The sequence below is a fragment of the Oppia nitens genome, unplaced genomic scaffold, assembly GCF_028296485.1.
Source record: "Oppia nitens isolate AA-2021 unplaced genomic scaffold, nextdenovo-longstitch-racon4-pilon3 scaffold1_pilon_pilon_pilon, whole genome shotgun sequence".
NCBI lineage: Eukaryota > Metazoa > Arthropoda > Arachnida > Sarcoptiformes > Oppiidae > Oppia > Oppia nitens.
Window position 1 is genome coordinate 2,566,807 of NW_026533199.1, and position 24,374 is coordinate 2,591,180.

At 25.9% G+C, this 24,374-nt stretch overlaps 5 protein-coding genes across 5 annotated transcripts; 3 read left to right on the forward strand and 2 right to left on the reverse strand.

Annotated features, from left to right (window-relative positions):
- Window positions 1-245: 245 nt before the first annotated feature.
- LOC128952882 (probable WRKY transcription factor protein 1) lies at window positions 246-2,657 on the reverse strand. The gene is made up of 2 exons (XM_054298340.1): window positions 2,456-2,657; window positions 246-2,389 (listed from the first exon to the last, which is right to left on the reverse strand). Exons 1-2 carry the CDS (start codon window positions 2,655-2,657, stop codon window positions 246-248), a joined length of 2,346 nt encoding a protein of 781 aa, XP_054154315.1.
- A 1,729-nt stretch (window positions 2,658-4,386) lies between these two features.
- On the forward strand, window positions 4,387-5,912 carry LOC128951939 (uncharacterized). The gene is made up of 8 exons (XM_054297246.1): window positions 4,387-4,488; window positions 4,597-4,733; window positions 4,784-4,889; window positions 4,967-5,061; window positions 5,148-5,247; window positions 5,316-5,414; window positions 5,515-5,691; window positions 5,782-5,912. Exons 1-8 carry the CDS (start codon window positions 4,437-4,439, stop codon window positions 5,910-5,912), a joined length of 897 nt encoding a protein of 298 aa, XP_054153221.1. The 5' UTR covers window positions 4,387-4,436.
- Window positions 5,913-6,335: 423 nt separating this feature from the next.
- On the forward strand, window positions 6,336-7,009 carry LOC128952883 (uncharacterized). Its single transcript, XM_054298341.1, has 2 exons — window positions 6,336-6,467; window positions 6,548-7,009. The coding sequence occupies exons 1-2, from the start codon at window positions 6,384-6,386 to the stop codon at window positions 7,007-7,009; spliced, it is 546 nt and encodes a 181-aa protein (XP_054154316.1). The 5' UTR covers window positions 6,336-6,383.
- Window positions 7,010-7,789: 780 nt separating this feature from the next.
- Window positions 7,790-15,315, reverse strand: LOC128952885 (putative uncharacterized protein DDB_G0282133). The gene is made up of 7 exons (XM_054298343.1): window positions 15,098-15,315; window positions 12,853-13,038; window positions 10,786-10,841; window positions 10,263-10,418; window positions 10,009-10,153; window positions 8,270-9,918; window positions 7,790-8,215 (listed from the first exon to the last, which is right to left on the reverse strand). The coding sequence occupies exons 1-7, from the start codon at window positions 15,306-15,308 to the stop codon at window positions 7,790-7,792; spliced, it is 2,829 nt and encodes a 942-aa protein (XP_054154318.1). The 5' UTR covers window positions 15,309-15,315.
- Window positions 15,316-18,993: 3,678 nt separating this feature from the next.
- LOC128952619 (WD repeat-containing protein 26-like) lies at window positions 18,994-23,608 on the forward strand. The gene is made up of 11 exons (XM_054298035.1): window positions 18,994-19,890; window positions 19,958-20,057; window positions 20,142-20,198; window positions 20,270-20,406; window positions 21,101-21,198; window positions 21,258-21,553; window positions 21,642-21,782; window positions 21,850-21,969; window positions 22,098-22,243; window positions 22,307-22,515; window positions 22,585-23,608. Exons 1-11 carry the CDS (start codon window positions 19,610-19,612, stop codon window positions 22,872-22,874), a joined length of 1,875 nt encoding a protein of 624 aa, XP_054154010.1. The 5' UTR covers window positions 18,994-19,609; the 3' UTR covers window positions 22,875-23,608.
- The last annotated feature ends 766 nt before the right edge of the window (window positions 23,609-24,374 follow it).

Sequence of the window (24,374 nt, forward strand, 5' to 3'; positions counted from 1 at the left end):
AAACATGAGCTCTAAAATAATATATTCATTTGAGTCTATATTTGAAGGAATTTGTAAATAATTTTTTATATGTATTTTTAATGACAACTTTAATAAATATAATGTATTTAAGTTTTAGGTTTGAGTTGGTGTCACATCTTCTATAAACTAATTACTGCATTCAATTGAGAGATAATTGAGTGAAAATCTAATGAGTCTTAATTTCAAACAAAATGAGACAATTCTTTCAATGGATCAAACAATCATCAGATGGTCCAGACGTGCACTTTCTCGACGACAACACACCAAGAGGTGGCCCTTTCATTATAATATGAGTTAACGACATGAAGATTCTGTATGTTTTGTTCAATGAGTTGTTCTAATTCTCCGCTTCGAAACACATGAAAATACCGGTGAAGAGTAGTGGGCGGCGATGGTGTCGACGACTGACTGTCCTCCGAATCGCTCTTTAGCGACGATTTTGCAATCGATTTGGTAATTTCGGTGACAGATGAGGCACTTGTATTGTCTTCGGATGTTTGTTCTCCAATGATATCCTCATAACAGGCGTCGTCTGTTGATGAGCTCAAACAGTCGTCTTCTAAGTCGACAAATGTATCGCAATTATTCATGGCTTCGGTAACACTCTGGCGGGTACTTCTATTGGCAGGAATTATGGTAACAAATGATTCTTCGCTATCGATACTCAATTGTTGGTAGTGTGCGATTTGGTTGACACGCGTTGACCCGATGTTAGGACTGGCGGAGAAGCGTCGCGGCTGTTCTGACTGTGGTTTTGGCACTTCTGGCTGATAGTCGGCACTGAAACTTCTTTGTCGCAACAATTTCTTCGGAAACTTTCCGTTACCAGAAGTTTGTGTTATCGATTGATTTGAGTCCATCGAATCGATACTATCATTCATTTCTTCTTTTTCAAGAAGAATATCCTTTTCTTCAATTTGTTCGCTGCTTTCAGATGTCTCCGGTGTTTTGGTGACATTGTTTTGGTTTGAGTTCAAATTATTTGTCTCTTCTTTAATAGTAATTTCACAAATTGTTTCACAGTTTTTATCATTTATTAAATCATTTATGCATTCCTTTGTTGTTTGACTAGTTTTTGTGCTATCAATGAATGTAATCGGATGTAAATCCAAGATTTTTGGCTTGAATTTAGCGACACGATTACCATTAGTACTGATATCGACATTGGTTTGCGATTCACTTAAGTTGTGTAACTCAGGCATCGAGTAATAGGCAATGAGTTGAGCGCCAGTACTTCCCAGACTTGCCTGTCTTGAGGATAAAGAATCGGATGAAAATGATTTCTTCAATAATCTGTTCATTTCTTTATTGTTTTTGAATGACTTGACTGTTGGCTTACTTTCCATTTGATAATTATTGTAATCATTATTTGACTCTTTTTCATGAATTTCATTAATGATATCCGTATTAATTCTGTTAATGATATTCAATGGTGTCTTTGACTTATTGTTATTATCATTGCGTTTGAAACTAATTGGTAAACTAAACCTATGAGGAAAACCATTTCTGTTATTATTAGTATTAGTATTATTACTATTGTTATTATTTGATTCATTGTTCATCAAGTTCTTTGATTTGAACTGAAACTGAAATGAAATGATGTGTTCTTTGATTATTGATAACAGCGAAGAACTTTTCAAAACTGAATGACTTCTGTTGCTATCATTAATAGAGTTGATATCACAATCTGCGGGACAATCATTGGTAACACTGATAGAGTCATCGTCACCAATGTCTTCAATGTTTCGCAATTCAATGGGAAAGTCGCCTTTAGATAGAGATGAGCTGTTGGATGTTCGCGATTTATTACCGCTGGTCCGCCGCGACTGTAGACTACCGAAACTTCCAGTAAAACTAAATTTTCGAAGAGCTTTGCGAACAAAACTATAACAACTGCCAAACTCTGAGTTCGGTGTATTACAGGATTCATAAACGGTATTCCCGTAGTTATTATTATTATTATTATTACTATAACCACTACTACTTGATTCAGTGTCCGTTTCACTGCTATTTACATTTGTGCTGATTTTATGCGGGAAGTCATCTAATTTTATTAACACGTCCTGAGATTGTAGTTCACGGCCAACGGCTGGACCACTGGTTACTGTTAATAAAATTTTTCCGCCAATTTTCAGCGTTCTGGCCATCTCTTTGAGCGCTTTTACTCGTCGCTCGACTGTCGACACGTGATGTAAAACACCGGCACATAAGACACCGTCGAAGAAGTCGTCGCGAAATGGCAAATACATAACATCGCCGGCAACGAGTTGTTTATCTAATGGACACATATTATTGCATTTGTTAAACCATTCCCAACATCTCTCGAGTCCGATGACAACTATATCTGACTTCAGGTTTAAGTACTTTCCTAAATAAATGTAAAATATATTTAGTTATTATATATTTAATTAATTAACAATAAAAAGTTGAATACCATCGCCACAACCGACATCAAGAATACAGCTTCCGATCTCAAACTCTTCGAACAGAAACTCTTTGACATGAGATCTGACTGGAGAGCACAGGGATGTGTTTATGGCGATCACAGAATAGACATCGTGAACGTAGGCCTGTTCTAAGGCCAGGGATCGCGAAGAACTGGTCACATGTTTGTTATATTTGCAATCTTTAGTCATTTCTTAAGAAATTATTAATCAAATTATGATTTTATACACATTTGATAACATTTTTTTAAAAAGAAATTAAATTCAACTATTATTAAAACTCTGAATTAAATATAAAAACATTAACACAAATTTTATTTGAAATATAATTAACAAACAATATCAACATATTGTTAGATTCATTATTATTATTATTACCGTATTATTAATAATAAGTGCAATGAAATTATAAATAATTATTTATTTTTATTATTTAACTCATATGTGTATAAAATAAAATTTAAGAAAACAGTTTCTATATTAAATATATTAATGAAAATATATTTACAAATAAATTTTATGTTTAAAAAAAATTATAAAATCACACAAATTGTATAAAAATGCAAAAATTGTTTTAAAAATTGTTTATAAATTATATGTGAGAGAAACCACTCTATTATTGATAGCAACGATAAGTAGAAAATGTGTAAACAAACGGACATATATTTATTGATCCGATTCTTGACTCACGAATATTCTGTATATTTTCTATATATTATTGTTATAGTAAAGAGATTTATAAAAATCATTATTTCATAGTCAATGCTCTAATCAATTATATATATATATATATAATGTGAAAATATTTGTATAGAATAGTTATTTTTATTTTAATAATTTTTAATTAAAGAATATAATATAAAATAAATTTAATTAGATTTAACTTATATTTTTAGTTTTATAAAATACTAATAATAAATATTAGATTATGTACTGCACATAGCAATTGCAACATTTAAAATATATTACATTTATGTGTGATATAAATAATTAAAAAGCTGTTTAACCTATCAATTTAATGGAAAATCAAGTTGCTTAATAACATTAACAAAATTAGCTATTAATCGCAATAAAATATATTAAAATATTATGCAAACAAAATATTGCAAATAAGGAAAAATATATAAAGCTATTACTCAGTTATAATGCAATATATTAAGTAAAAAGTCATTAAATTATAAATAAACTGAAAGGTTATAGTATTTGCAACGATTTTAATATTTATGATCTAATATTTATAAAAATTTGTTTAAACAAAATAAAAGTACTCATAGACTCTATGACTAGTATGTAGATAACATAAAATTTATTTATTAATTATAAATTTATTAGCATTAATAGTACAGAAAATAACTTTAATTGATAATGAAAAAAATAAAATAAACATTATAAATAAATAATAGATCTAATATACACCATAACATTTATTTTATTGAAGTTAATTATTGAGATAAAATAGTAGTATATTTATAATCAACCAAGTTGACACTGTAGTAGCTAATAGTAATTTAGTGTATGATAAATACTGTTTATACTAAGTATAGATAATAAAAATTTTAAAAATTATTATTTAGTTAATTACTAATGAAATCATGTGTTATTATTATATTATGATTAGTGAATCTTCCAGTCTTATCAATTAAATTACAATTTATTATTGCAATACTTGTGTTATGATATAGCAGTTTTTGTGCGTTGATTTTGACAATTAAAATACAGTATAGAATATATACAATATTTTTATTTTAACATTTTTGGTTGCAAAGCAACTCAATAATCGTTATAAAAAATATCAAACAATTTATTATACAGTATTATAATAAAATATCAATTGATTAGTTTAAATAAAAAAAATTAATTTGTTGTATGTTATTATTGATAAAATTCTACAGTATATTTATTAGTGTATATGTTTATGTGTTAAAAATATTAGATAACTATTAAAAATTTTTTTAATTAAAAAAATATATTATGGTTAGAGTAGCAGTCATTGGCGTGGGAACACTTGGTGTCAAAATTGCCGGTAATTATCAATTATCATATGAGTTGTCATTTAATTATTTTTTTTATATAAAAATCAAATATAAATTCATATTTAAATATAAAATATAAACTTTTTTGCTAAAAACAGGTTCACTGGCTTATGGGGGTCACGAAGTTAGAGTTCAGGACCAAAATACAATTACATTGAATAAAGTATCGGTTATTATCAATGAAGACAAACGAATACTCAAAGAGGATGGACTCATAACTAATACTAATTTTTTGGTATTTATTGGAAAAAATTAATTTTATAATATATTTGACATATTTTTTAGGGAGAGGTTTACTGTTTTTCTAAACTAGAAGATGCCGTACGAGAGGCTGAGTTTATCTTCGAGTGCGTTACCGAAGATATTGTGGCCAAACAAAACATATTTAAACGTATGTCTAGACAATAATAAATTGACTGAAAATAACTACAATTATATTATTTTTTGTTGTTGTTGTTTAAATTATAGACATATCCATGTGTTGTAGCGATAATGCCATTATAGCTACCAGTTCTATGCGATTATCTATCGATCAGATCATTGAAAATGTCAATTGCAAAGATGTATGCATTTTATTATTTTGCAATATTTAACAAAATTATATATATATTTATATATTATTTTTAATTTTCAATAATAAATCAAATAGCGTTGTTTGGGGGTTCGCTTTTTATATCCCGTTTATTTTGTACCCGAAGTGGAACTGTTACCCTCGAGAACCTATACTTCTTTACAAACTTTAGAGAGAGGTATATATATATAAATCAACAAAAATTTTATTTGTATCACATATTTGCTCTAAATATTCTTTAAATAGTCCGACAATTTCTGGAAAAGATGGGCAGAATTGCATTCTTCAGATCTGGAAACGAACCGATCGTTTTGAATGATCAGCAAAGAGAGGCCCGAAAAGCTGGTTAGCTATAGATTTGTATTTTAAATGCAATTTAATTGAATTACTAATTGTTTTATTTTTTTTATATAATTTAAAATATTTAAAAAATTAAATATTCAAGCATTTGTACGACAAATCTATGAGAATAAAGGTGTTAACCATAGGTTTGCACAAACCATCCCAGACTTGGGTGCAATTAATTCAGTAAAACCTGAAAATGATGGCGAAAACAGTGTCGATCAACAGTCACTTATAGTTCGCGAAAAAGAGTGTGTCATTTGTATGGATCATCAAAGAGGTATAACACCATAAAAAAAATATTGAAAATATGACTGTCCTGTGATTTAGCTATTAATCAAACAATTAATATATTTACTAAATATAATAGACTGTGTACTACATCCTTGTCATCACTTATGTGTTTGCATACAATGCGGTCGACTATTGCTCAAGAGGTCGGACAGTTGTCCTATTTGTCGGCGAACTATAAACAATGCTTTTAGAGTATATCACTCATAAAATTTGTAAATTATTATTTAAAAAATGATAAAAATTTTTAGTTTTTTTAATCATTATTAATCATAATAATAAAATTAAGTAATATATATATTTAAAAAAAGTATTTTTATGTATATTAAATTATTAGGTAATGCATGCATACTGTATATACTGTACACTGTATACAAAAAAAAATTGAATGTTCTTTATAATCAATATTTTTATTAATAATATTGTGGTCTCAATTGCACTTAAAATATTTATTGTAAAATAAAATAAAATAAATATAATTTATATACCAAAAATGTTTACAAACATTTCTAAATTAACATTAATTATGTTAATAATAAATTAAGTTATCTTTTATTTAGTGGTAATGAGCGTGAGATTTCATAAATTTCAAAAATAAAATTAGCTAAAGCTTAATTTAGATTTTCAAATGTGTTTTTTTTGGATATTAATTAATTAATTTTTTTTTGTTGACCATCAAATATGAATCTCTTGATTATTGTCTCAATTATTTGTATCATTTTATGTCAATCACATAACTGTGATACGACAACAAAGTTAACACAGGTTAATGACATTTTTTTTTTAAATAGATAAATTAAATAAACACAAATTAAACTAAAACTTATTGAACTAAATTAATATAGAAACCAAAGAAATCAGTTAATCAATTAACGACAAACAGTGAATCAAATTCAAACAAATCTAAGGCTAATACCGATAATGAAACGCAAAGTGGATCAGTGCCTGACTTTCAATATAAAGCATCCGAAAGAAAAAAGCCATGGATTTCATTAATTGTCTTATATATCATAGACTTTGGGCTTATATTGGCGGCAATTGTGGCTAAAAAAGTTATCGCAAACTATTATCCCTCAAAAACTAAGAAAGAAAATATTGAACAAAGACGTTACGTACAAATGCCGAAAAAAAGGGAACCATCGATCACTTTGATGCTAAACAACGAATCCGTTCGGACAGACAGTTCCAGCGAAAGTATTGATGTAGAAGTGATGGACAACAAGAAACAAAAAGTCGACAAAAAGACAACAAAACAGAAACCCAACGATAAAACCGCTCACAAACCCAGTAATACTAAGAAAAAATAAATAGATTTTAGAAATTTCTTAATTATCTAATACTAAATATATATATAAATTTCATATATTTTAATTAAATTGCTTATATATGTGCAAAATTTTGTATTAAAATTACAATATATTATAATAATTATTATATATCGTTTATTTTTTTTTGTTTGCTAAAGTTTACTTCAAATTAATGTTATATAATCAATATACTGTATAAATTTTATAATAATATCAATTAAAAACTTGTTTAAATATTTGTTTAATAAATAATTATAAGTTAAGATATCTTTACTTTGATAACAAAATATAATTTAAAAACTGACTAAATTTATCAATAAATTTGAGTTTAATCTAACCTAACTTCAACATAGCTTACTATTGAAGTACTAAAATGATTTTTTTGTAGTTGTAAAGTGTATAATTTAATAAATATGTATATATATTTTTAGTAATAATATTGAACTAATTGAATTGAATTAAATTTATAAAAATTAATTTTATTGTCAACAATTTATGACTGAGTAACAAAAGTAAACATTATCAAAAATATTAATACATTTTAATAATTAGTATTAAATTATTGTTAATCAGTGTTATATTAAAAAAAATCATACAAATAATTAATAAATTAAATAATAAATGTATACAAAAATATCTTACATTTTAATTCTCTCAATACATTTAATCACATTAATAATAATAATAATAATAATAGTTTTTTTAGTTAAACTGTTTGTAGAAAAATTCAAATATTGAATATAAATTAATTAAAAGTAAATGATTAGTAATAATAGAAAATTATTTTGTGGTCGACAAAGATAATGAAGAATCAATGGACGGATCCAATGAAACCTTTGTCGATATAATTACAGTATTCACCGGTTGTTCGTTTTGGCCGTTCTTCAACTGGACGGCCGCGACTTCGGGCGGTTTGTTAGTGTTGTTGACAACAATGTCTGCTTCCATATCTTCCGAACATGTCGTCAGATTGACATCCAATGCTGTCTTATAAAGAGTAGGTTCTTCCTCTTCTTCAGCAGTAGTCGGTGTCGTTGTCGAGTTGTTTTCATCTTCGCTTAAATAACTCCACGATTCGAAATCAAGTGAATCATTTGTGAGTCCCATTAGATCCGACTTTTTTATTTGATAAACAGCCGATTTCTTGCTATTATTGTTATTATTATTGTGATTATTATTATTGCTATTATTTGGATGGATTTGTTTCTGAAGAAATTGTTTGTGAGACATCATCAGGTGATCTAATTCATGAGCACTTACTTCAATCACATCAGTGGCGGCAACAGTAGTAGTGGCTGTCTTATTGTCGTCATTTGTTTTAATCAATTGAATCAATGATTGATTATCATCAGCCTCTACATCAATGTGACTAATATTTTTATTATCATTAATTATAATTACTGTCTTATCTGAATTGTCATCATTTGTCTCTTGAATAGACATTATTCCAGGACTTGGATGATCATCATCTGATTGATCAATTGTGACAACATTTGACTTCATAGGTGTCGATGTGACGATTGGTAATGAAGTGACGACAACTTCATCAGGCAATTCATATTTATTAGTCCCATCATTATCTAAACTAATGGTAAAACTTATTGTATCGTCTAAACCATTGGTAATCACATTTTGACTTAAATCTGTTGTTGTATTAACTAAACTATTGTTAATATCATCTAAAGTACTGTCCGACGAATTGATATCAACTTCGGTCATCTGTTTATTTAGCGACCAATTCATGATTGGCATTGAGTCTACATTTTCATCATTTAATTCAAACACATTGTGTGTGTGAATGTTTGATAAGTTTTCTTCGGGAAGACTTTGACCATTCATGTCGAGAGAAACAGCTCTCTCTAACAGCACTGACTTCATATGATGGCAGCGATTCGTTAGATCACTCATTGATGAAGATTTCAGTTTAGTTTGTGGACTCTGGCCTTTAGCGGGCACTACATCTGATGGCACTGAAGTGACTTCTTCGAAAACATTTGCATTGTGACAACTCTGACCATTAGTTTCATCATTTTTTTCATCATTGTCTTCATCATTGTCTTCATCATTGTTGATAACATTAACTATTGTATAGGTTGTAGACTGAGTTAATTCATTTAAACTATCAGTACTCGAGATGTCTTGAAGTTTTGTTTGACTCAAACTTTCTACATTATGAACCAGAGCTGTAGTTTCGATGGTCTCGACATTTGGTTGATTATTAATGAATCGAGAATTTGTGGGATCAGTTGTTGTTGTTGTTGTTGAAGTGGTTGTAAGTTCACTGGGAGGTTGTGGGGCTTTGTTTTTACGTTTGGCCGCCACAGGTATTACCACAGGCTTATGTAAATTATCTTGACTTTCATTAAACAATTCATCAATTACTTTGATATTTGTTTGATTATCAATATTAGATATTATTTCTATATTGATATCATCGATACTGTTGTCAATGGTGTCCATTGTCGACACATTTGCCAAACTATTATCGTTGGCCAACATTTTATTATTTAACTTATATTCCGGATTTTCCTGTATTGTTATACTGGAAGTAGTAATCGGTAAGTGTTTGGCATTAATTTTATTTAAAATTTGTGTTTTAATTTTTTGTATCATATTTTTTCCATCAGAATTTGTACTTTTTTCGGACAGTGATATATCTTTGATTATTTGGGTCAAGTCATCTACAGAATGGCTTCGGTAGATGGGATGCAATAATGTTTGGCGAGTATTTACAGTAATATTTTTACTGACATTCAACGTATGGCCCAACTTATCAATGGACAGGTTGTTGTGGTCACCCTTTTCCAGTGTTATCTTCACATTATACGGTGAGGCATAGCTAAGTATGGCGACCGCGTCATCGAAAACCATTGATTCAAACGATACGGTAACGCTTATTATGCGATCTCCTGTTACCCAAAAAATTAATTTAATTTTTATTTTCATTCAATAAAAGATAAAGTTTAATAAAAATTTTATAGTCACTTGAAATAACAAACCTGTTTTAACTTTTCCCGATTCATTAGCTGGTCCTCTGCTGAGCACATCCTTAACAAAGATACCGTCTCTCATATTTCCGTACAAATTAAATCCCAATCCCGTAAAATCACGACCAGTTAGCTCAACATCGTTTCGTTCTGTTGTCTGATTTTCATCAAATAATAATATAATGATAATTATTTGTCAAACTTTTTTTCTCTTCAATCTTTCGGTTTAAATGTCAATCAATTTATTTTTTAAAATTATAGCAAACCTTATGTACATAATTATCATCCATTGAGTGATTATCTGTCTGTTTGTACTTCTTATTCAAGATATTCATGTTATGAAAGACAGCCGAAAGCGGAAGACTTTTCACAAACGGACTATTAATTAAATGACGACTTTTCTGTTTTTCACACGATTTTATCTGCATTTTTCAAACATTATATATAATAATAAATAAATAAAAGTCAATATATTTAATGACACATTCAGTAATGATTTACTTATTTCTATTAGACATTAGATAAGTTTTAAATTATTAATTATACGCTGGATTACTGCTCTCTCTCTCTCTCTCTCTCTCTCTCTCTCTCTCTCTTTGATAAAAATGGTGTTAATTTAACATTAAATTTATAATATGATCCGTTTAAATATACATTATAAATGTATATATATATGAATTGTAAAATATCAGTGATATGTGAAGATTTTTATCATTAGTTTTTTAATTACAATCATAATAAACATATTAATCAACAATAATAATTATTTTTTTAAAAAATGAGACAAACCTGTGAATCATTTATATCATTGCCATAATCTATTGAATTTCCTCCATTAGATTTTCCTAAATAAATTAAAGAAATAATAATAATAATTTGTTTAAATGCTAGAATTTTTTTTATGACTTTATAATTAACATTTATTTATAAATAAATATTTTTAGTTTAATGTTTGGTAATAATTTTATTACCTTTTTTGATTTGTTTTACTTTATATAAATTACTTAATATATTATTAACCTAAAAGATATCACATAATCTATTAAAAAGTATTAATAAGTATAATATCATATTAATATTTGGAGCTGTCATGTAATAATATTTTTTGATTGAATTTATTTTCATATACAAACTTATATAAGTGTTTTTTCTATGTTTATATTATTATTTTATTATACTATTGTATATAAAAGATTCAATTTTCATTAATCATTATTAACTGCTTACATATATATATATATATATATATATATATATATATATATATATATATATATATATATATATATATATATATATTCAATTTCATAAAATAATTTATTTTAATCAATCATATTCGCTGATCCATTATTATATACTTAAAAAGACTTATAAATCATATAATTATAAATTTATTAAACCTATATCTATATTTATTGTTGACAGATATTATAAAAACATACCATAATATTAAATAACTTAAGTAATAATAATTAAATAGGTGTATTGTATTAATATAAAATTTATTTAAAAAAACATTTTATTTGATTGAAAAACATATTTGTCTAACATGAGATCATTAGCTACTTATATAAAAAGATTTATAATGATATTATTATTTTTTTTTTTTAATATTAAATATTATTTTTAATAAGCCTCATTATTTTTTTATTAATAACATTATAGTTTATGAACTTGATTTTTAAATAATATTATTATTAATAATAATAAATATATTATAATAAAAAAAAATATTGACTTATTTTATTATTTTAAATTAATAAACAAAGTCTGTTATCCAATGCGTGAATTTGCATCCGGGAAACACTTTTACTCATTAACTCTATTGTAATGTACTGTCCATAGGTTTTCTGTTATTTTATCACTATTGTTATGTTTGTTAGTTTTTTTTAATAAATAATAATAAAAATCATAATAATAATAAACTGATTTCTAGATTTTTATTTTTTGTTATTATTTTAGCAAACAGTTAAAAACATTTTGTGATACCTGGAGCTCATCTAAATTTCAAATTTATTTTTATTTTAGTAAAAAATAGCCTCAAAGGCGCAACCACTACATATCCCTGGTATCCCCTCAACAATCAATGCACTGGCCGTCCGATAACAACATTTCCCAATTAATGACTGATCTAAAAAAGTCGTTGAACCCGATGTTGAAAAACTTTATATATATATATAATATTTTTTATGTAATTAAATTGTTTAGCAATGTATCAAAATTCTATCTCTTTATACACATAAATAATATTTATATTACAATTTATTATTTTTTAATATAAACATAATTGATTGGTATCGTATTTCCAAAAAAAACTAACTATCATATAAACTGTGATAAGTATTAATTAAAGATAATATTTTGTTTCGCTAACATATTAAACAACATATTAATGATATATACATAGATTTTTATAAAACTTAATATACCATATATATGATATGACAACATAACGGGTGATATACAGTATTTGTAATTAAAAGATCAGATAAATTTGATGATTTGACAAAATAGTGATACACTTTGTTATTAGATATTAGTTGACATTAAAATTGCAATTATTAGATAATATCATTATTTATCAAATTTATTTATAACTATTTTTTTTTTGTAAACAAGATTTCTAATTTTAGGGTTAATTTTTGTCGTTTGTTTGTTATTAAAAATTATTATTGCTATTGAAAAATAAACTCAGTTTACAACTAATATGTGCAGAAAAAAACTAAAATAAATATTATTTTTATGATTTCACATACCTATATATTATTTTACACAACTTTTGGTTATTTATTTAGATTATATTTGGATAATTATCAATAGATTTTATTGAATAATAATATACAATATAATTCATACCTGTCATCATCATTATATTAGTTGGTTTGTGTCCATTTTGTAGGTCCTGTTGTTGTCTCTTTTGATGTCCACTTTCGTGATCATCAAAGTATGGATTGTCAAAAGCGTAATCCTCTTTATTATTGGACTCCAAATCTTTTTTTGTCATTTTATTTGTTTGTCTTTGCATTGCTTTTAATATGAAATCTGTTTTTATTATGTAATAATAATAATAATAAAATAGAAGCAAAAATTAATAATCTAATATTATTTCAAATATTTATAAATATTTAATTACTCTAAAATAATCTTATAAACTGTCTGGACATAAAATATATTAATTAATTTTTATTTTAATCATCTAAATTATTGCATAATTGTTTTTTTTAAATATGATCGGACAAAATATGCATTGTTTAAAATACTGTATAAACTATACTATTAATTAAATATATCTTTAAGTTATTATTAAATAAATATTAAAAATATCACTAAATTATTATATTTGGCTATAAAATTAAGCCGCGTGACCGCTAGCGTGAATAGTAATCGGTATAATACCCAAAAAATTGGTAGCCATGGCCTCAATTACTTATGGAAAGATTGTTTAATACTATATATACGGTATAAGTATAACTTGTGATTAAATTAAATTAAAAATTGATGTTTCCTTCTATGAAATTAATTTTATAAAATATTTTTTAACATTAATAATAGTAGTAATAGTAAGCAATAATAATAGTAATAATAATTATTATTATAATCAAAGTCATAATGAAGTTTCACTCAATGGGTTTACATAATTTTAATCACAAATTTTTTAAGTTCATTATTTGTTCAAAAGTTTAAAACAGAGAGAGAAATCATAAAAAGTTTTTTCAAGAAACTAATGTTTTTAAAATTTATGAATACAATGAAGTCTTATAGTTTCATAATTTTCTGACTTATAATTTTATTTTCATATCCATAAAAAATTACAATTCATGAAAGTCCATAAAAGTGCATTGAATTTTGCAATCAACAAAAATATTAGCATAGATTGTATTATTTTTTATTAGTATTATTAATATTAATATTATTATTTTTGGTTATATCTTTTATACATTTATGCATAAAAAATTATACATTGTTTTTGTTGTTGTATTGTAGATACTAATTTTATAATTGGCTTTAAAAATTTATTTTTAAAATTTTTTGATGTTTTTCAACAACAACAACAAATGGTTACTAACTCTTATACTAAATATAATTTATTTGTTGAGAAATTATATATTATATAAATAGTGAAAAAATAATAAATTATTATTTATTTTTGGGAAAATATGTATGAATTATGAACTCAATTACACTCTTTGTAATGTAAAAAAACAATTAAGGCTTTAATGCATATGATATCAATGCACTTCTCTAGTAATGCATTACAATATTATATATTAATTTATATAATTTCATATTTGTAATGAAAGTGTAATTCACACAATAACTTGCAATTAGCATAGATTTAAATTGGTTTGTATGCTAAATAAGGATGACATCTACGTATTGTATATAAAAATATAAAATCATAAAAAACTTATTTTTTAAAAATACATTATTGTTTTCTTCATAGAAGTTAAATATGGTTTTGTTTTGCATAATTAGGTAATTGAGACATGAATTTCATATAAATATATTACTATATTATTATTTAATGAATAATTTTGAGTATACTTTTTGTGGTTACTCTTCAATAATTCAATTTATAAATATCTTAATAGTAATTTTTCTTTTTAAATATATATATAAATATATATTTCTTGAAACCCACACACATCGGCATTCATGCGACAAATTGGGCGATCATATTGTTTAATAGGTTACTCCTATTTTTAAAAAATTTATGTAATCATTATATGTTTGCATAAAATTTTATACCAGTGTGTCCTTGATTATCATTTAAAATTTTTAATAATAATAATAATAGGTATATTTATTTGCAATTATTTTGCAATTTTTATATAGATTTTATAGAACACTAAATGAAGAACTACTGTATTTTTTTAAACTAAAATAATAATATTAATAATAAAAATTAACTGTAAATAAATTATATGGTACAGTATACAGTATAGTAATATATTATATTGTATATAATTTTAAAACATAACCAAAAAATATTTTTATATATAATAGAGAAATATTATATAGTATTTACTATTTTATAACTTATAAATAATAATAATAGTAATAATAATATTTTATTTTACAGCATAATTGTCATTATTACCCAATTTTATCCGATTTTTAATCCATAAAATCCAAATGATAGCAAATACAAGAGTAATGACGAAGAGTGTACAGAAGACACTGATGGCTATTATACCGAAAACACCTCCAGATGTATAGCAATATTCTTGAGCCCAAACATTGGACACAAGAGATAGTGTCAACAATAGTGACAACAAATAAGTTTTGGCACAAACTATATATTCACACATTGTTTTAATATTTTAAAAACACAATTAATTAGTCACAACATATTATTAATAATATCTACACATTATTTTTTATAATATCATATATCAAAACATTTGATATTTTCATTTTTATCAATTATAGCTTTTTAAATGTCTGATAGGATTTTTATTTTATTTAATAATAAATATTTATTTCAGGTATAAATACTTGAATCATTATGTTTATAGTAAATGTGATAAAACTCTAATTACAATATATATGGCATTAAAGTTTTATCAATTGTTGATTCACATTTTTTATATTAATAATTACATATTTAATAATATGACTTTTAGTCGCAATTAAAATAAATAAACTAATAATAATAATTTCAACAGTATATCAGTTTAGCAATATATCATATAATTAAATGAATAAAAATATAGTTAAAATATTATATTATATTATTATTAATAATATTTATGGTTCGTTTGTTTCTTATGAAAAAAAGTTTTATAAAAATAACTTGAAATGAAGTCAAAAATATTTGTCAAATAAAAAACTGTTTGTTATTAAAATTGTGTCACAATTAGCATTATTGGGTGGATTTAACACATTATTTTTCATACAATCACTATTTAATGTTTAACATTAATAACTTATGTGTATTCACTGATGATTTCATTAAAAAAAATTATTTTCCACATTAAAAAACATTAATAATATTATTATTGTAAGTACAGTATATTATTATACAGTATTATTTTATACGATAATATTATTGAAGTTTTATTTTTTATTATTATTTTATCATTAAATAAAAGGTATTTACAAAAAGAGATTCAATAGTTATTGAAACAAATGATAATAATATATTAGAAAAACACACAAAACTATATAAACACAAAACAAAATATTTTTAAACAATTTTATTTACTTATATATTATGTATATATGTATATAATATAATTGTTACGCAACAATATTTAATATATTAGTGTAAATATTGGTTATTAATTGAAAATATTTCAAGACATTTGAAATATTTTTGCAGTTCAAATAAATACATATAATATTACTACACAAAACTATACGACAAAAAAAATAAAATAATATAAATAATATTTGCAAATTTCAAAAGGTATTGAAAGAGAGAGGGAATTCATAGCAAAAGGACTGTCCAATTGTGAAGGACATCTCTCATACATATATATATCAAAATATAATGTATAGCTTTTTATATTATAAAGTATTTTATCATTATTATTATTATTATTATTATTATTATTATTATATATACAAATACAGGTATAATAGCGTTGATGTTATATTAGCACAGCATGTCTTTGTTTGGAGTCATTAGTTTTTCAAATGATGATTGCTTTTAACATTAAAATAAGTTTTATAAACAACATTAAAATAATAAAAATTTATATAATTAATAAAAAACATATTTATAACAATATATTTTTGAATAAAGTAATAATGGATAGATAGGTGTACTGTATATTATTAATAAGCGAAAAAAGCTGAAACTTAGCGGTAAATGTATTGATTCAAAATGTTTAGACATACACATTAAAAATTTGCTGCAACTGTTACCTCAGGTATTGGTCGACAGGTTTTATGCTCATACCTGTCGTCCCTGAGCTCACACCAGAGCTCCACTCGTACGCCAAAAAATACTCCGAAAAAAAACATTAGCTAAACATTCCTCACTGTAACTAACACTCTGGTGTCTAACATTGATAGCATATATATATATATATTTATATTTTCATTAACTTATTTCATTATACCTGTAGATTCAGTTTGCTCGTCATTTTTACTAATTATTTTGATATTATATTTCGTGTGTAATTTTTTAATGGCACTTAAATTTCACTTTTATATTAAGCAAAACCATATAAAACTGCATATATATTATAAACGATATCAAGATTTATGAGTTTTGTATTATAAACACTGCAATTCCTATACAAAGTATTGCAATAAACATATTATAGAAAATAAAAGAGTATTACTTTATTCGTGAGGAATGTCTGATCAACTGTCAGATCAGTGCTATTAGTGAACTAACCATTTACTTGATTAGTCGATACAATGAGCCCCCAGCTATCAGGCCCTCCAATTCCCAGGTTATTCACATATCAAACAAATTGTTTGTCTACTCTATATATACTGTATATATTTTAAAAATTTTTCATGTGATACAAATACATTTATTATTAAAATTATTATTATAATAATGTCATTGTTTTGCAGGACGGACACCATAATACTCTTTAAAAGTTATGTCGCATAACTTACATGTGTGTGAATTTATTTTATTTATTTTTTATCATAATTTTCATGCAATTATTATCTTATTTTCATTTAAAATCTTTATTTAAGCTATAAGTTATTTAACGGCTTAAGAAAACTTGTATTTATATATACAGTATATATACAGTATCATAAATATATATGTATGAAATATAAAATAATTGCTCGTATATTCATGTCGTAACAATTATTTAATATTTCTTGAAATTTATGTTATAAAAGATCACATTATGTTTCAATTATATACAATTATTTTTTTGAAGAAAAGTTCATCGCATTTCTTTGAAAAATATTTAAATATTTACTTATTTTTTTATTTAGATTACAAACTTTATTAACATTAATAACTTTAAAACAACATATCATACATGTATATAAAATATTATTATTAATAATTTATATGCAAAATCTCTGTGCATAGCATTGACCAAAATGTTTGTGTATGCATTCAAAAACTTTAAATATTTTTGGGTATAATTTAGTTATTGTTATTATCAAAAAATAAATAATTAAATATATAGATTATGTACAGTACTATGACATATAAACCCCTGAATTTTTAAAAATAAAATATAATAAAAATGATGATTAATTATCAATAACTATATAATTTTGCATAAATAAAATTACAAGATAATTAAAAATTATTTAAATGCACATAAAATTTAGTCAATATTTATTTTATTTTTTAAAGATTAGCTAAACAGTTATATATAGAGTATATTTAAAAAAGTTATATTGTTTTATTATTTATATTGATATAACATATCTAACAATGACAAAGATACTAATTAAGCATCAAATTATTGGCTACATATTAATCAGTCTATTGTGTTATACTATAGTTAGAATTTATCAAAAATTAAAAAAAAACATTAAATAATTTTTTATTTATATTTTTTTAAAAAATCAATAGCATTGTATCGGTTTATTTGTCAACTCTATTGCAAATTACGATTATTCAAATTGATTGCATAATTTTATTTTTTTACAGTGAAAATAGTGTTACCAATTGTACAGTACATTCATTAGCACCCAATACTACGCTTATAATGCGATAATACTGTATGTAATAATAATATAATACTGTAACTGTGTATTCAATTATATGGTGAACACTGTGTAATGCAATGGAAAGAGTATTACTGTATAATACATATGTAGTTACAGTAGAACACTGTGTATTGATAAGACATAGAGTGTGTGTGTATGTGTTGTATAGCCTGAAAACAGCTGACGCACTACCACTACAACGTAGTTCAATATGTTTAACAACAAATGGGTTAACTAGTGTGTGGCCTATAAACATGTATTATTAGAATTTCGATGGCATTATACTATACTAAATATATGAATAATACAATGTTATAGTATATGAAATTTAAACGTCACTCTTATTGAATGCATTTAAAGCTTTTGTTTATTTGCTAGCATTGAGTGTATGTATGACTTGACTGACTGTATGTATGTATGCTATGAGTGCTAATGCTATGACTCTATGCTATGAATGCCTCAAATGGTTGACTCAATACACAACTAATAGACAAATCTATTGATCAGTGATTTTGTTTGACGGGTTTGTGTCCACACAAAGACACCAATTGGTGGATCTGATTGACCATTTGATGAATACGTTTTGTCCACGAGCTATAGGAGTAGTGACTGATTTGATTGATAGGATGGTTTGGTTGACTAATTGATAGCACTGGTAGGTCTGCTATCGTAAGGGCTTGTCATTTGAGTTGTCGACACTATTGCGACCAATAGTGTGATTGTTGAGCAAACACTGGCCTCGAGTACGGAATCGGACTCAGACTCGGGGGGAACGACACCACCGCCGAGGAAGAGACAGAGACAGACAGCACATCATTCAGTGATAATTAGTGCGTCATCAGCGGTGAGCCAATCCACACAACAACAACAATCACAACTGCAATCCATTGGCGAGTCGTTATCCCACACGAGTTCTGCAGCGCATCCAAACAGTAACCAAACAATCATTTCTTCAATCAATACAATGCAATCCATTGCTAACGGATCAACTGAAACGAATAGTAATAATAATAATAATCAGCCAATTGATGGCACAAAGGAAGACAACAATGGCCTTCACTTTCAACACAATAATAACTACGCCAACGGTTCAAATGGTATTGCATCTAATGGTATTGCGTCCAATGGTGTCACCGATAAGGTCAATGATGACAACGACAAAGATATGTTGGTTAATATCAAGTCCAGAACAGATCGGGACATCATCCGACTCATTGGTCAACATTTAAGAGTTTTGGGACTTAAGTAAACATTTTTAAAACAAAGAGTTATTGATTATGTAATTGAATTAACCAATTGTTTAAATGAATAGTAAAACTGTTGATCAACTGATCCAAGAGTCGGGTTGTCGTCTTGACCACCCATCGGCCGCTAAATTTCAGACATATGTTTTGAATGGCGAGTGGGCTCAAGTATGCTATTATTAATTATTATTAGCTGCTAATTACAGAATCGATTTAATTGATTAATTAAATAAATAAATAATTGATTTATAGGCTGAGTCAACACTACACGAATTGAATTCACTTTTGGATTCACCGAAAGCATTGGCTGTAAGTCAACAACAAAAATCATTTAAACAGTTAAGTAATTAAATTTAAATGATATGTTTTATGTGTTTTAGAAAATGAAGTTTTTATTATTGGAGCAAAAATATCTCGAAAACATTGAGGATTTGAAACCAATGGAAGCGATTCATTGTCTTCGAGACGAATTGACTCCACTTAAGTATAATACACAACGTGTCCATCAACTTAGTCGGTAATTATTTATTGATTTATTTACCCATATATTTGTTCAAATTTTATATTGTAGTATAAATGTATGTACAGTGCATTATTATAGTACATATGTTTGTAGTTTTTTTTTTTTATATATGTAGTTGAGATCAGCTAATGATTGAAACAAATATAAAAATCATAAGACATTATATAAATATTGTGCATTAGATTTGATTTGTGCCCTTTGTGTTTGCTTGCAATTTCATAATGTAATTAAATGACAATCACATGATAAATAGTAATGGCTTATGAATTACTATACATTTACTTTATTATAAGATTTTTTATATATATAAATAAGTCACGTGTTTGTGATTTAATAAATAAAAACTGATTTCTTTTTTTTCATTAATTACTTTGAGCAACAAATTATTTTTAATAGTCATCCACTTTTTTTATTAATGTTTCAATTTGCTAAATGTCATTGTATTACAAAAAATATTAATTAATTATTTTTAATATTGTTATTTCAAATAACCAAGTTTAAAAGATTTTTAAATTGCATAGAATTTATATTTATATATATACAAGCAGATTTAATATGAAAATAATAAAATTGCATTTTTAGTCCATATGTATCGGTAAATGATAAGCAGACACACAAATATGCATATATTATATAAAATTAATACATATATTAATATATTAGTGTAAATAAAATTATATATTTTCAGATATATAATGTGTAATTCAAGCGACGAATTACGGAAAGTATCGAATTGGGACGGAAAGGGTTTACCGTCGAGAATCAAATTAATGGAAAAATTGCAATGTATTTAACAATTATTTGATTTGTGTTTTAATCCACTAATGATTTTTTTAATTGAGTAGCATTTTTACCACCGACTGTAATGCTTCCACCGCGAAGATTACGAGCACTACTTTGTCAAGCAGTTGACCTCCAAAAGGAAAGGTGTCCGTACCATAACTTTGCAATTGATACCGGACTCGACAGTGTCAACCTATTGGTTGATCACGTTTGCAGTAAAGACGAGTTTCCCAATGAGTGCATTCAAATCCTAACCGATCATTGCGATGAAGTCTGGTTTTGTCGCTTCTCTAACGACGGCACAAAACTAGCCACCGGTTCTAAAGATAGTACTCTTATGATATGGGATGTCGATCCTGTAAGACCTTTACTCGGAATTATAACATTTTCCAAAAAAAGAAAATATCATTTTTTATTTTGTAATTTTCAATATATATTTATTTTAGGACACATTACGGCTCAAACATAAACACACGTTTGAAGGCCACTCATATGGAGTGTCATATATAGCCTGGAGTCCCGACGATAACTATTTGATTGCTTGCGGTCCGGATGACTGCTCAGACCTATGGGTTTGGAATGTCCAGGTATTGTATTATTTTTATTTCAATATTTTAATTAGTTTTCATATGATTTTTATGATTATTTCTAAAGTCTGGAGAATTACGAGTGAAAGTAAGTCATTCACCTGAAGATAGTCTGACCACATGTTCGTGGCATAAGGACGGCAAGAAATTTGTGACAGGAGGCCAAAGAGGACAGTTCTATCAATGCGTTAGTACTCCTTCTCTAATACACCACTATTGCATTTATTTTAGATAATATAATTAGTAATTAAGATAATACTAATTATGTTTTTCTTATGTTAAATGTTGTTATCATTTAAATTAATAAATTAATAGGATTTGGACGGTAATGTGATCGACACCTGGGAAGGGGTTAGAGTCCAATGTCTTTACTTTAAAAAGGACGGCAAAACAGTGTTGGCTGCGGATACTCACCAAAGAATCCGCGGATATAATTTTGAAGAACTATCTGATGTTAATATGTAAGTCAATTATTGCCATTAATTAAGTGATTAAACTTATAAACAATATTTTTAATTTATTAGTATAAGAGAAGACAACTCTATAATGTCGTTTACTTGTGATGATTCGGGTCGATTGGCACTCATCAACGTTGCCACACAAGGCGTCCATTTATGGGATTTAGAGGACAAGATATTGTTACGTAAATTTCAAGGAGTAACTCAAGGATACTATACAATTCATTCATGTTTTGGTGGCGTTAATCAAGTATTTGTTGCCAGTGGTAGTGAAGGTATTATCTTTTATAATGTGTTATTCATTAATCAGTTATTGTAATCGAGATATTATATATGATTTTCAGACAACAAGATATACATTTGGCATTTGAAACGTGAAAAGCCAGTAAATGTATTGACGGGTCACTCGCGGACAGTTAACTGTGTCTCTTGGAATCCCCGATACCCACAACTGATTGCCAGTGCCTCAGACGACGCTACTGTCAGATTATGGGGTCCGTCGACGATATCGGGAGACCGACCGCCATCGACGACCACTTTTCTGATGTCGTCGATACCCAATATCAACACAAGAACCACGGATTCATCGAACAGCTCAAGTCCGAGCACTTCAGCAAATGTTGTGAAACCATAATATTGTGCCTCAAATGACATTTAAAACAAACAAAAAATTTCATTCAATGCATAAATCATTTGTAAATCATCCATACATTTTGTCAACACAACAAACAAGTGATCAGTTTCTTTAACAAAACAAAAAATATCTAAATCTAAACCATAATATGAGTTCCTTTTTTTCCAATCGAGTGGGAAATGTTGTTATGATATACCGTATATATATAATTAAAACTACTAATAAACTGCAGACATGACTGACTGATAAACTGAATGCCGAAAATACCGACACAAGTGTTGAATGAATGAATGATACGAACGAATCCACACATTTGGATGACTTATAATAGTTTAATAATAATAATATACATTGGATTTAAGTTATCGTTTTTTAGTGAATGCTATTATTTATATTATGATATATATATACATATATATACTATTTAATAATGATTATGTTTATCAAATTCAATTGCCCATTGATTGGTTAAATTGAATTATTTAATTTAAAAACAAATAATAATTATGTAATTGTAATCTTGATTTGTTTGCAATAAGACTGATTGATTTATGTTATAATTTTGTGTTGTTGAGCACATTATTAGCCATTAATTTTCAATTTGTTCATAACCTTATTTTTTGCTCATTTTTTGTACAGATTTGAACACAAACACATACACACACTATAGATGATAAATGATATATAATATGATTATATTATATTTGTTGATTATAATTTTATTTTTGGGTTTTTATCAATTAAATTAATTATTAAAAAAACAACAACGAAATGCCATTAAGTTATACCTCATTTTCAACAACAACAACACCACACATACATATAATGTATTCAATCATTTAAATTTTTAACAAAAATTGTATGCAATTATCTTAAGTTTACTTATTAACTATTTTTAAAAATGATTAATTAGTTTTGATATCCTAACCATAATATCTAACAATAATAGCACTTCAAAATTGATGTTTAAAAAATGTATAATAATACTAATAATAACATAATTAGGTCGAAACTACTGTTAAAAAGATGTGTTTTTATGATTAAATTTTTAGTCTGTATAACAACAACAAAAAATACTGTATAATAATAATATTGAGATAAAAATTTGTTTGTTTTTTAGTCTTCTATCCGATTTTTTTGCGTCCAAAACGATTTTGTTTTCACAAATTTACAACTACAACAAAAATGCCAAACAATCGATACAAACCCATAATAACACAATATATATATATATATTAAAATTAATTAAAGTAAATATATTAAACATATAAATAATAATAATAAAATTTATGACATGTTTTAATCTTTGGAATCAAATAGAAATTTATTATTATATTATATATAATTTGAAATTTATTATTAATGTCTGAGAAAAAACAAGTTGTGAGAAAATGGTGTGAAAATTGTTATTTTAGAGATTAGAGTCGATTAATGATTGATATGATTTGATAGAAAAATCTATATAATATATATATATTTATATAATAATAATATATAATT